Below are 13,412 nucleotides of genomic sequence, written 5' to 3' on the forward strand. Positions count from 1 at the left end.
AAGATCCACACCTCTTTGCCAGGTGCAGGGGTGACTTAGGCAGATCTATTATAGCAGATCTTCAGTTCAGAGATTGAAGTTGCTAGACTGACTTTTCACGCACAGAGGGTCTGTGTAGGGACGACCACCTGTATTTTGCTTTCAGAGGCCTCTTGCCTGCCTGACACCTCCAAGAAGGATGAAGGATAAGAGGGGACAGAGAACGGCGACACTCAGGATTGCTGTCCCGGGGATTATGGGAATCCACAGAGCAAAGTGGCCACTGGGCAGCTTAGGCAGGAAGAGAGGAGTGGGGTAGATTTATGGGAGGAGGCAGGTGTGTCCCATGGAGCCCCAGAGCAGGAAATGAAGCTGGCCCCACAGGGCCCCAGAACCAGCACCTGAATGACCCTCAGAGGACCAGCAGCTCCCCAGCCGTCTGTCATTGTGGCCACAGGGTCTCCCATCAAGCCTATTTTGTTTAACTGCTAGCTTCTCTGGACCGGCTTCCTCCCCTAGCCCATTGGCCCACATCCCCCAGACAGCACCTCAGTCCCTCACTTTTCCCTGTTGTCAACCCTCTGGAGTTTCTAGGTGCTGAGTCCAGTCTCCAGGAGAGAGAGAATCTGATTGTCCCAAGGGTCCTAAGTGTACCTCCGCGCCTGTCAGCTTGGCCAGAGAGGTTGGGGTGTTTGCTCCGGCATCATCTAGAAGAGGAGGTTGGATGAAGACGGGAGTGAGGAGAAGGGCATATGGAAATGTCCATGGCTGCTGTTTTGCAGCCAGCAGGGCGGCATACCCACGGCTTTAGACCTTGACCTCTGGGGTTAGAGAGACTGGGTTCAAGTCTCAGCTTCGTGTTTCAGGTCTCAGCTTGGTGTCACCTCTGTATGCTTCTGAGACTCAGTCTCCCCATCTGCATGTTAAAGAATGAAAGAACTTTCCTCATGCATTCGTGGTGACGGTTAATCGAGCTGCACCTTGCTCAATAAGCACATTAGCTGCCATTAGCTGTCCCTCAGTTCAGAAGGGACTTGCCCGAGGTGACATCATTTGGGAATGCCTGAGCCAGAGCGTGATCACGAGTGTCCCTGGCCCAAAGCCTGTACTCCCTCCACTCTCCTATTCTGACTCAACTTTCTTGTTTCTACCAGAACTTAAAAGTGAGGTTTTCTTCCCCACTCAGCGTAATTGGCAATAATTGGGGGTTTGGTATAGCATAAATAGCTGCCTCAGACTCCCCTCCCTGTTAGTCCAAAGGCAGTGCTTCAGCCAGCCTTAAAGAGGCCCAGATGGGTGGCTGGAGTGGGAAAGTCATAGAATTCCAGAGGGTCCTGCTGTCCTAGAAACAGCCACCCCCCAAAACCCAGAGGAGGAAGCTGGAAGAGGGCAGGGCGGGATCCCACCAGCCAAAGTCAGCTGTTCCCGAGGAGCAGGCAAGGAGGCCGGCCCGTGTGGGGCCGTGACACCCTAAAGTGAGGTGATTTCATGATCCCACCCTCCCCTTCCTCCTGTCTGGCGAGTAGCCTTGGCTTTGTCAAAAGTAACTTGGCACAAAAGAGTATGGAGAGGGCCAAGCTTTCGTGGAGAAACAGCTAGGCCAATGTGGCGTAATGGAAAAAGCAGAGGACTCGGTCAGGAGACTTGGGGCCCAGCCACCTGTGCTATGAGGCCTTGGGCACGCCTCTTAACCCCTTTGTGCCTGATTGTCCTCACCAGTAATAAGGTAATGACAAAAGAAACAGCTGGCATTTCTGGAGCACGGACTGCTAAGCATCCAGATAGAATGACTCACTTAATCCTCATATTAAGTTTATTAAATTACATAGATGAAGAATTCTAGGCTCAGAGAGGTTAAGTCATTTGCACAAGGTCACACAGCTAGTGAATGTCCGAACTTAGATTTGAAACTGGGCGGGTGACACCAGATACCGCACTCTTTGCCACTGTGCCGTCTAGTGCCCCTGTCTCTAGTGGCTATTTCACAAAGTTTATATGGAGTTAAAAGTGATGATGTGTGTCCAGAAGAGGCAGATCCGTAGAGACAGAAAGCAGATTAGTGGTTGCCAGGAGCTGGAGGGAGGGGCAAAAGGGGAGAGGCTGTTATTGGGTACTGGGTATCTTTTGGGGGGTGATGGAAATGTTCTGGAATTAGATGATGGCCCTGGTTGTGTGGCCTTGTGAATGTACTAAACACCACTGAATGGTACACTTTAAAGGGGCGAATTTTATGGTACATGAAGTATCTCTCAATTGCTTTTTTAAAAAGAGTGATGATGTGTGCGAGCAGTCTCTGGGCTGTCAAGCCCTGAGCAAATGTCAGCTGTTGGGATTATTGATGGGCGTGGGCTGCTGCTAGGAACTGGCATGAAGATCAGAGGAGGCGACGATGCCAGTTTAATAGAGTGGTTAAGATCCTGGGCCTTGATCCAAATACTGCCACTTACTGGCTGTGAGATCTCGTTTTAGTCAGAACTGTTTTAGTTGCAGATGACAGAAACCTAGTCAAAATGGATTATTCAAAAAGAGCATTGATCGGCCAAATGTAACTGAGATGTCTAAGGGTACTAGGCTGCAGGTGTGGCTGGATCCAGGAGCAAAAATGGCCACGAGGACCTGCCTTTCTCCACTTCTTAGCTTTCTTCATGCCCAAGCAGGGTGGTGTGTGATACAGTGGTGGCCGCACCTCCAAGCTGTATTCAACAGGTCAGCTCAGTGGCTTCAGGAAAAAGAAGGATGCCCCCAACAATTTAAGCAAAAGTCTCATTGGTTCATCTTGGGTCGATGGCTGGGTCAGTCCGGGCCAGCCTAGGGACTGGAGGAGAATGAGTGTTGACTAATCGAGGAGTAGAAATAGTCCCCAGAAGAAATCAGACAGCTGCTTCCAGAAAGGGAGAAATAGCCTGTAGATGACAAAAACCAGTAAATGTTCCTTCTGGTCGGGGTGAGACATTCAGGCAGAGGAAATCCTCTCCAGAGAGGCTGCCTGGAATAGAAAGAAGGAGCATGACTCAGGTTCCTTTGTGGGAAGAGAGACTCACAGTCACCAGCGAGAAGGTCCTGTTTATGACAATTCACCTTCCAATGTGATTTCCTAACCCTCTCACGCTTAGAGGAGCCGGACCCTGATCGTCATGCCTGCCACTACTAGCTGACATCTGGCCACAAGTCTCGTTGACATGAGGGTGCGGGTAACAGAGCCCTGGGCTTGGAATGGGCAGACCCGGTGTCAGGTCCTAGTCCTCTGTCTTCCCAGCTGTGTGGCCTTGGGCAGGCCACTCAGCCTCTCTGAACCTCCCTTTCTGCCCTAGCCTAGGCCCACGTTGGAGAGTCCATCAGAGTGTGACGGAGGGAGCTGGCCTCTGAGCAAGATGCCCACAGCGTTGAGGGCAGTGCCCAGAGAAAATGCATTTTGGTTGAGTGGCACAGTAACAGTGTCAGCAATCACGTACTGAAATGGGCCAGGTGCCCATTTTCTACGCCGCCTCGTTTAGTCCTGATTTGCAGGCCCGAAGTCGGTATTGTGCCCATGTCACAGATGGGGAAACTGAAGCTCAGAGAGGCAGAGTCATGTGCCCAGAAAAAGCATGGCTAAGATTCAGGCTGTGGCACACTGAGTCTGAAACCTGGGCTCCTAACCACGGAGCCCCCCGGCCTCCCTGAGGCCCAGAATTGCCTTCACCCATGTCTCTTCAGAGTTAGCTTTGCCTCAGAGTTCTGCCTGTAGCTGGCCTTCAAAGACCCATTTGGCACTCCTTCTAGATGTGGGCGGGGCCTATCCTCAGGGCTACTCCGAGCAGACCACAAGCCCTTCACAAACGGGCCTCAGATGCATGAGGGGGTCCGCTTTACACTGCACCGTGCGACCTTTGCCCTCTGAGTTTTCCCACTGGTTCATTCTATCCCCTGGGCTGGGGTCATGGTCATCCCTGGAGCCAGGGCTTCCCTCACAGAAGGCACGGTTAAACACGTGCTGAGCCAGACCCCAGGTGTGCAGAGAGGGACCTCTGTCCCAGCCAGGGAGCCCAGGCAGAGCTTGCTTCCTGGAGGAACAAACATCTGAGCAGGGCCTTGATAAGGAGTAAGGAGTTGACCTGCCCGCAGGACGGGGAGAGGGCTTTCCGCAAAGAGGAAACCGCGTGTGCAAAGGTGTAAAGGCGTGAGGAAGCAGGACTTTTAGGGCGCCCTGCAGAATTACAATGGTGGGGAACACAGAGCCAGCTGGGTCACTCTGCCCAGCAGGGAGCTCACTTGTGTCCCACGTGCAAGAACGCTCCATCTCTGAGGACCCAGAGAGGGCTGTTCCTAGGCACAGGGGCTCTCGCAGGATGCTGCGCCCTGGACGCCGCACATCTCAGAGCTGGAGGCAACCTGGAGGCAGCATGTCGATCCGCGCCTTTGTTTCTCGCCAGAGAAGGCAACTGAGATCCAGAGATGGGAGAGGCCATCCCAAGTCACACAGCAAAGTCATTTGTTTCCCACTGTGATTGAGACAGGACTGGGCTGTCCCCCTGCTGAGAGTCTAACTGCCCCCCGTGCACTTCTGAGCTTTGGGGACTGTCTGCCCAGGAGCCCCCACGCTCCACCCCAGGGGCCAAAGGGAAGGGAGTGTTTTTCTCGTCTCTTCTGGGGGCAAGTACAGGGGTGGCAGAACCGAAGAGCTCTCACTCCCCAGGCGGGCCTTGCCCACCCGGGGGGGCTTCCCGGTGAGATCCTAGCCCACAGCCGGCTGAGGAGCCCGCCACGCATATTTATCCAAATGCTCGGGCACACTCCTTTCCACAGACGTTCTCTTCTGAGGTCGCAGCACACCTCCCACGTGTTGTACGCGCTTCATACACTCCTCCTTCCCTTCCGTCTGAAGAGCTCTTGCCACCTCAGTTGTGTGTCGCTAAGAAGACAATACCATCGTTGCTCTTTTCCACACAGTTAGCAAGTCTTTCTTTCTAAACTAGAAGGAAGCGAGACTGTGTTGGTCAGTTGCCTCTGCATCCCAGCCCGGGTCCTGTTGCTCCACCTGGAACATTGTAATGTAACTTCCCCTCTCCTGGACAATGGCTGGCCAAACCAGATAGCCACTTTCTTTTACTCATTTGTTCGTTCATTCGTTCATCCGTTCCCTCTTTGCACAGTTGCTGGCACACACCAGTGGGGAGGTGGTGGGGCAGGCCAACGGGCAGGCAGACCAGTGAGGAGGTCAGACTGAGGCAGTGGACTGAGGGGCAGTCAGGAGAGAGAGATGGATCGGTGGGACGCAAGGCGGGCCCCACGTGGCATGTCCACCGGGACGCCGGAGCAGGCTAACCTTTAGGCCAGCTCCTCGAGGGGACAGAAGCCGCAAGGACAGCGAGCCGTGTCACACAGGTCCAGGTATGCTGTGTCCTGCTCTGAGGACCACGCGACCTCTATCCAGCCAGCGACTGCACATGACGGTCCCCATGGGCCGCCCTGGCTCTTCCGGGTTGTGAGGCTTGGTGATACTGAGGGAGGAAAGCCCTCCAAGTCCAGTCTGCCACTAACACAAACCACGTGTGGCCCTCCATGCCAGCTTCCATGCTGTTTTCCTTGGACAGCACGTCTCCTTTCTCTCTACCACAAGCTGATGTCTTGAAAACTGCTGATGGAGGGTTCTCTCATCCCCCTCGGAGGCCTGCAGTGTAGCCACTTGACGTGGCTCCCTCTCCCTCCCTACCCCTCAGACTGACTCACTTTCCTCCTTGGTTTCCAGTCCTCCTCACCCCGAGCACCACTTCCTTTTATTATCTGGGGGGGAGGGGCATGGATTTTCTAGTTTCCAAGGAGAGCGGTCCACAGTGGGACTTAGCCTGGCATGTCTCTGGTCCTGCTGCTGCAGACAGCCTGGGTCTGGGGGTCCCCACAGAGTGTCTGGAACGTGGCCTGTGGGTGCCAAGGGTGACGGTTCTCTGGATAGGAGCGGCTTGTGGCCTATGAAACTGGACACACTAAGACCAGAAGCAAAACAGCTCCCAAGCCTCCGATCTTCTGTCCTTTCAAATAGCAGTCTTAGACTATAGTTGCCATTGCCAGGGTGATAAAGAAAGGGAAATAAACCTGGGTACGGCTAAACGAGGAGGATGGATGTTCTAGTCCAGCCCTGCACTGTTCACTATGATGGCAGTAGTCATGTGAGGCTATTTAAATTAATAAGAATGAAATTAAATTAAAAGTTCAATTCTTTAGTCTCCAGAGCCTTGTTGCAAGTGCTCAATCTTGGAACTCAACCTAGGGCTTAGTGGTGACTGTAAAAGGTCTATGCAGATAGAGAACATTTCCATGGTTGCAGAAAGTTCTGTTGGACAACCCAGCTCTGGCTTGTGGGGGGCCTTGGATAGTCTGAGGAGTTTTGCTAAGTTTAAAACACAGCCTTGCAATGGAATGTTCTTCAGCTTTAAAAAGGAGGGAAATTCTGGGGTGCCTGGATGGCTCAGTCGGTTAAGCGTCCAACTATGGCTCAGGTCATGATCTCACAGTTCGTGAGTTTAAGCCTCACGTTGGGCTCTCTGCTGTCAGCCCAGAGCCTGCGTCAGATCCTCTGTCCCCCTCTCTCTCTGCCCCTCCCCTGCTCGTGCACTTGCACACGCATGTGCTCTGTCTCTCAAAAATAAACATTAAAAAAAAAGAAAAGGAAGAGACACCTGGGTGGCTCGGTCAGTTAAGCATCCGACTGGTTCAGGTCCTGATCTCACGGCTCATGAGTTCGAGCCCTGCATCGGGCTCTGGGCTGACATTTTGGAGCCTGGAGCCCGCTTCAGATTCTGTCTCCCTCTCTCTCTGTCCCTCTGCCACTTTCTCTCTGTCTCTCTGTCTCTCTGTCTCTCTCTCTCTCTCTGTTTCTCTCAGATATAAATAAACATTAAAAAAAAAAAAAAGGAAGAAATTCTGACACCTGCTACAACATGGATGAACCTTGAGGACATTATGTTGAGTAAAATAAGCCAGACACAAAATACTGTGTGGTTTCATTATATGCAGTACCTAGAATAGGTAGATTCATACGGATAGAAAGTGGAATGGTGGTTGCCAGGGGCTAAGGGAGGAGAATAGGGAGCTGGTGTTAAATGGGGGATAGAGTTTTAGTTTGAGAGGATGGAGAAATTCTGGAAATGGATCATGGTAATGGTTGCACAGCAGTATGAATGTGCTTAATGCCGCTTAATTGTATGTTTAAAATGGTCGAAATGGTTTATGTTAAGTGTATATAACACAGTTTTTAAAAACACACAGCCTCGGGGTTCCGGGGGTGGCTCAGTCAGTTGGGCGTCGAACTCTTGATTTTGACTCAGGTCGTGATCTCACGACTCATGAGTTTGAGCCCCACATTGGACTCCACGCTGGTGGCACGGAGACTGCTTGGGGTTCTCTCTCTCCCTCTCCCTGCCTCTTCCCTGTTCATGCTGTCTCTCTCTAAATAAGTAAATAAAACTTTAAAAAAATTAAAGAAAAAGAAAATCACAGCCTCACAAACTACTAATTATTCCCCAAGAACTTTCAGAATAATGTATTCCTTATGAACAGAGTGCAAGGAGGGAGGATCTGTTTGCGAGCACCTGTATGTCCTTAAAGGGCTCACATTCAGCATTCATGTACACAAGGACCCTGACAGGCAGGCTGTGGTCCTTGTTCCCCAGATGATGAATCAGGCTCCCTGGGTGAGGAGTCTGGCTGCTGACACACAGCTGGCATGAGGAAACATCAGGATTTAACCCCAGGGCTGTCTGGTCCCCAGGGGTAATAATAATCTGTGGTTACTCTTTGCAGCATTAAACCCAGGTCTGCTGCCTCAAATTAATAAAGAACACTTGGGGAGACACTTCGGCTCTTTGGGCCATTCTTGTCTGGGTAAAAAAAAAAAAAAAAAAGCAAGTCAGGACAGAGAATGAGAGAATAGCTTCCTAAGCAGACTGTTGACCATAAGAAACACTGGGGGGAGGCCTCTTCAGCTGGCATGCACATTCGGACAGGGGCTCAGAAGGAAGCCTGAAGAATGGAGAACGGGCATGAGAGGGTGGATGGATTACTGGTGCAGACCCTTTTTTTCCCCCCTAAGTTCCCTGTAATGGTGTTTCAGCAGTGTCTTAGCAACACCTATAATCACTAAAAGACTGCAGCAGGGACTGATGGGTCACCCCGCTTTTCAAAAGAAAACACGTTCACCTGTGCCCAGAATGTTACACTTACTACATCTCGGGCTGAGTTTTCACGTTGGCATGACATTCCAAAGCCACCTCTGAGGGTGATCTTAGTTAGGGAAAGAGAATGGGATTTACATTAAGATACTTGAACTGGCCGGACCGCCACTTAGCTGGGCGACCTAAGGCAGCCGTCGCTCTCTGCTCCCCAGTTTCCCCCCTCTGTGACATCGGGAGCATACGTTTATATCACAGAGTTATTGTAAAGGGCAGATAAAATCATGCATAGAAGTCTTGTTAACTGTAAACTGCCAAGCAAATGTTAGTAGCGGTTACTGATTGTTACTTAATATTGGTGACGTGAATAGTATTAAGTAGGGTACTTGGCAAACACGTAAAGCTGTCCTCCACAGTGTTCATTCAGTGAACATTGGTTGCTTTCGTCGGTGTTTATTGAGAGCCTACTTTGTGCTGGCTTCGAAAAAACTCCTGGGTTTGAAGCAAGAAGCTTGCCTTTTCCAGAAGGCCCGCCATGGCCTCGCCAGTTGCTGAACGACGTGAACCAAGCATTTCCCCATCACCACACAGCACAGAGTAGGGCCGGGGGGAGGGGGGTGGGAACCACATATAAAACCATGGCCTCCGGGCAGCCCTTCAGGGTGCTGGCCAAGCTGAGGGGGACCCACCTCCCTGGGACATTCCATAAGACAGCGCGAAGGAGGCGTGAAACCCCAGCCTGTTTCTCGAGCCTGAGGAGCAGTCCGTGTTAGTTGTTATCTTCACTGCTTCGTAGAGGCGGGGTGTGCGACGGCGGAGAAGCCATGGACTTCCATCTTTGGCCCGTCCACTTGCTGGCTGCAGGCCTCTGGCAGGTTTCTCCACTCTCTGGGCTTCAGTTTCCTGGCTAATCTTGTCCACCTTGAAGGAGCATTCTGAAGATTTAGTGAGAGCCTGTGTCTAAAGAATCGAGTCTATGCCTGGCACGGACAACCTGCTTCTCTTGCTCTTCCGGCCTCTTCTCCCTCCCCCTGCGCAAGAGCCCTGCTTGTTTCTCCAGGGCTAGTCAGAGCTTCTCTCCTTCTATTGGAGGGACATCTTGAAAGCCAGGGTGACTCTCTCCTGGAGGGGAAATGATGAGCAAGCTTCTCACATTCCAGCCATCGCTCTGGGATACCCCAGACTCCCTTTCCCTCTGCTTGAATCCTGGGCCCAGATACCAGTAGGATGGTCATACCACCATGACAAAGCCTCTCTATACAACAAGGGTCAGCTCTCCCTTGGGCTGCTTGTCCATCAGAGGTTGTTGGGGGCTCCGGACCCTCAGTGGCAGAGAAGCCAGGGTCTGGAGTGTGGCCGGTCACGTGGGCAGAAGGAAGTTATCACGCACCACTCGTAACTCGTCCACCCCAAAGTGACGCGTGTCTTTTCTCTCTCACATTTAACTGGCCATGTCCCAGCTCAAGTGCGGGGTGGGAAGTACAAATCTATCACGTGCGCATCTACCGTGAGAAGAACCAGAAATCTGACGACAGCCTTAGTCACTACCACGGCCCGGCCTTAATCCATAAAGTAAGGCTGCAAGTTGGTATCATTATGGCCAATTAAAAGTTGAGGCCCAAGGTATGTCGCTTCCCCAAGACCACAGCTGCAGGTCCTTGTGATTTTGTGTATCAAATCCGAAGCATCGTCCCACTGGTAAAGGTTTTCAGTTCGGGTACTCTGCCCTTGTTCTTTCTCACCCCCCCAGCAGCCTACGCCTCTCCCTGCAGGTACCGCCTACACCACCCTGTAACGATCCGTTTCCTTTGCAGTCTCTCTCTAGACTGTGCATCTTTCCATCTCTGTACCCCATGCGCCTAGCACAGATTCAGGCACAGATGTATCTGTTGAGCCAAGCTGGGGAGTCTTAGTGGAGCATGGGAGTGTAATGATTCACGGGCATAGACCTAACCAGACTGAGTCGTACTGGTTTGTTACTTAACAAAACCTGCAGTTCTTAGGAAGCAGATTGGCCTGCTGTCAGTGGGATTCTGGTGGCTCTGGGGGTGTTGTTCACATTTCAGGTCCTGTGGCTAGAGAACCCCAAGAAAACTGAGAATGGTCTCTCCCAGCTCTGAGCCTTCACTAATATGGCGGTTGTGGACATAAAGAACTGTTTTCATGGAGAACCTAAGTCCAGTTGACATTGTCTTTCCCTTGTGCACATGTCTGGGTTTCTGAAAAGCTGAACAAAGTGAGCCTTTATGTATCAAATCACATATTTCACATAACTCCCTTAAAATGTCAGAGATGCATGTATCATATTAAAGGCTTCCATTTTTGCTATTTTCTCCCTGTTTAGATGCAGATGTTGGACAAATTTCCCATGGAAGGAGGACAGAAGGATCCCAAACAGCGGATCATTCCCTTTCTGCCAGGTAGGTGAGACACATGCTGTCAGAAGGGGTTTCTGGGGGTTCCAGGACCGCCCCCAGATCTCTCAGCTCAGTTTCCTTGGGGCATAATTCTAATGACCAGAGTCCCAGTCATTTGTGGAAATTAGTGCCTAAGAATATGGGCTTCGGGGTTAGATGCCACACCATCTACTTAGGCAAGATATTTCACCTCCAGGATGCTCAGTTTTTTCTGTCTCTAAAATGGGAATAATTAGAGCTCATAAAGTTTTTGTAGTGAGTGGCATCTTTATTATGGTTGCAGTATTAATTTGCTATCTCTGTATAACGAATTAATGCCAATTTAACAGCTTAAAACCACACTCATTTATTATCTCACAGCTCAGTTGGTCAGAAGGCCAGGCAGTTCTGCTGGGTTCTCTGTTCAGGGTCTCATAAGGCTGAAGTCATCATCTTGGCCAAGCTGGCTCTTAGCTGGAGGATTGGGGAAGAATCCACTTCCAGCCTCATTCAGGTTGTTGGCAGAATTTACTTCCTTGTACCTATAGAGCTAAAGTACTATTTCCGGTGTGCCTGGGTGGCTCAGTCAGTTGGGCGTCCAACTTCAGCTCAGGTCATGATCTCGCCATCTGTGAGTTCGAGCCCCACATCAGGCTCTGTGCTGACAGCTCAGAGCCTGGAGCCCGCTTCAGATTCGGTGTTTGCCTTGCTCTCTGTCCCTCCCCCACTCACTCTCTGTCTCTCTCTGTGTCTCAAAAATGAATAAACATTAAAAAAAAATTTTTTTTAAGAGCTCATAGTTACAGTATACCTCCCTAGCTAATCCAGCATAATTTCCCTCACTTAAAGTGAATTATGGCATATATTGTAACATGAGCCCAGGAATGAGATCTCATCATATTCACAGGCTCTGGGGACTAGGATGGGACGTCTTTGGGGTCCGTTTGAGAAATTCTGCCTGCCTATCTACCATAGCTACCAAGCACCTTCTGAGGACCCAGCACCACTCTGGGCACTGTGGAGGAGTTAATACAATCATGGCTGGTCCCTGCTCTTAAGACATTAAGTGTTCCTTTCCCCCGCAAAAATTCCCTTACCGAAGGAACAGCATGAAGGCTTCAGCTCAAAAAACAGGGCTGCCCGAACCAGAGTTATTGCTTCAAGTAGTAACATTGGATGTCTACTGCAGGCCAGGACTGGGCTAAGTGCTTTACATTCATTACCACATTTAGTCTTCAGAACAACCCTGTGCCCATTTCACAGATGAGGAAATTGAGGCTCAGAGGAATTATAATCATTTGCACAAGTAGCAGAGCTGGGGTTAAACACTGGTATGGCTGGCCCCAAAATTCATGCCTGAAGTCAGAGGGCCCAAGTTCAAATCCCAGTGCCCTGCAGATCCACTCGGTTACCTTCGGTAAATTATTTAAGCACGCACATTATTTCCATTTGCAAATTGGAGATGATAATGATGCTTAAATGATAAAGTTGTTATGAGGATTAGCTAAGGGACTGGCACAGAACTAGCAGCAACCAAGCACTTACTATTTTTATGTACAATCAGCAAATTGACAATCGCCCCAAGTCACAAATATTTAGCGCTGGGAGGGCCCTTTCCATCTTTTTCATTTTGCAGACAGGAAGCAGACCCAAAGAGGAGGGGGACTCCCTGGGTCACACAGGAACCCACTCTCCCCTCCCCCACCCCAGAGTTCTGCAGTCGGCAACACATCGAGTGGGTTCTTCCAGATGTTAGCATCATCGAGTGGGTTTAGAGACAGGGTAGATGTATTTGCCAGGCCCCCATCCACTGGGAGAATCATTTGCCTAAAAAAGCTAATGTTTTTAGTTCTTCCACGGAGAAAGTGTGCAATCACCCTGGAATTTTTGTTTCCTATTGGAGAAAACCCAGTGTACCGACTGCAGCTGCCAAATAGCAGTGCCCCACAGCGTGTGCTTTAAAGTCCAACAGACCCAGTTGTGTGACTTCCAGCAGATGACATCCCCCTGCCCCTGAGCCTCAGTTTCTACATCTATAAAATGGGACCATGACTCCCCTTTTACAAGCTTCTTGCCCTTGGATATAGTGGGTTCTCTGTCAAAGTCAGAACCAGGATCCTGGGATATTCCTCTGGAATGTCTTGGTATTCATATTTGAGAGTCATACATAAATGATCAGTCTGAATATTCAAGTTGAACTGGACTCTAAATGTAGGCCTTTCTTCAAGGAAAGGAAGGAAAGCAGTAAGTTGTAACTCTTCACTGGATGAAAGGCAAAACCAGCTCTGAAAAAACTTCCCAGGACAGGGAAGAACTTGAACCGACCCTCTCCCAAGCCCCTGAAAGCTTTTGTGGTTACGTAATCTTCCACCCACGAATTTATGAAAATGCTCTTCTCAGAGACTCAGCCCCATTTGCCCTGCTCAGGGTACCGACTTGCAGCTTGGAGTGGTCTGGTCGGGCCCCAGGACCCCTAGAGCATTCCTTCCCAGCCCACCCCTTGGCTTTTCCTTGAAGCCGAGGCCAACAGCAGGGATACGCGGGAGACACATCCCCTCTCCTCGGGGTCAGTTTTCTGCCAGGACTGCCGCGTCAGCAGAACAAAAGCAAGTCTCATGTTAGCACAAAGGCAGGGGGAGGGGAAAGGAGCCCTGTACAATTTTCCATCCCAGCAAGAGCTGGGGAAGCCAACTTGGCAGAGGATGCAGCTTGAAAAATAAGACTTACAGTTTGGCCTTCCACCACTGTGGAAAACAAAAGCCTGCCCATTCCCACCAAAGGCTGGGCTCTCCGCTGAGCACCCTTTCCACTCCAGGAAAGCTGGCCTGCCGGGGAAGGCTCGGGCTCACCCTCCTTCCCTACAGCTCACACCGAAAGGCATCAGGTGCAG

At 50.7% G+C, this 13,412-nt stretch overlaps 1 protein-coding gene across 1 annotated transcript in view; it reads left to right on the top strand.

The window, feature by feature from the left end:
- SH3PXD2B (SH3 and PX domains 2B) overlaps window positions 1–13,412 on the top strand; it is a 104,242-nt gene that overhangs the window by 34,811 nt on the left and 56,019 nt on the right. Inside the window, exon 3 of the mRNA XM_027034522.2 lies at window positions 10,471–10,546. Coding sequence (XP_026890323.2) covers window positions 10,471–10,546 — 76 coding nt within the window. The remainder of the gene's footprint in view (window positions 1–10,470; window positions 10,547–13,412) is intronic.

Source organism: Acinonyx jubatus, chromosome A1 (genome assembly GCF_027475565.1).
Source record: "Acinonyx jubatus isolate Ajub_Pintada_27869175 chromosome A1, VMU_Ajub_asm_v1.0, whole genome shotgun sequence".
Classification (NCBI taxonomy): Eukaryota; Metazoa; Chordata; class Mammalia; order Carnivora; family Felidae; genus Acinonyx; species Acinonyx jubatus.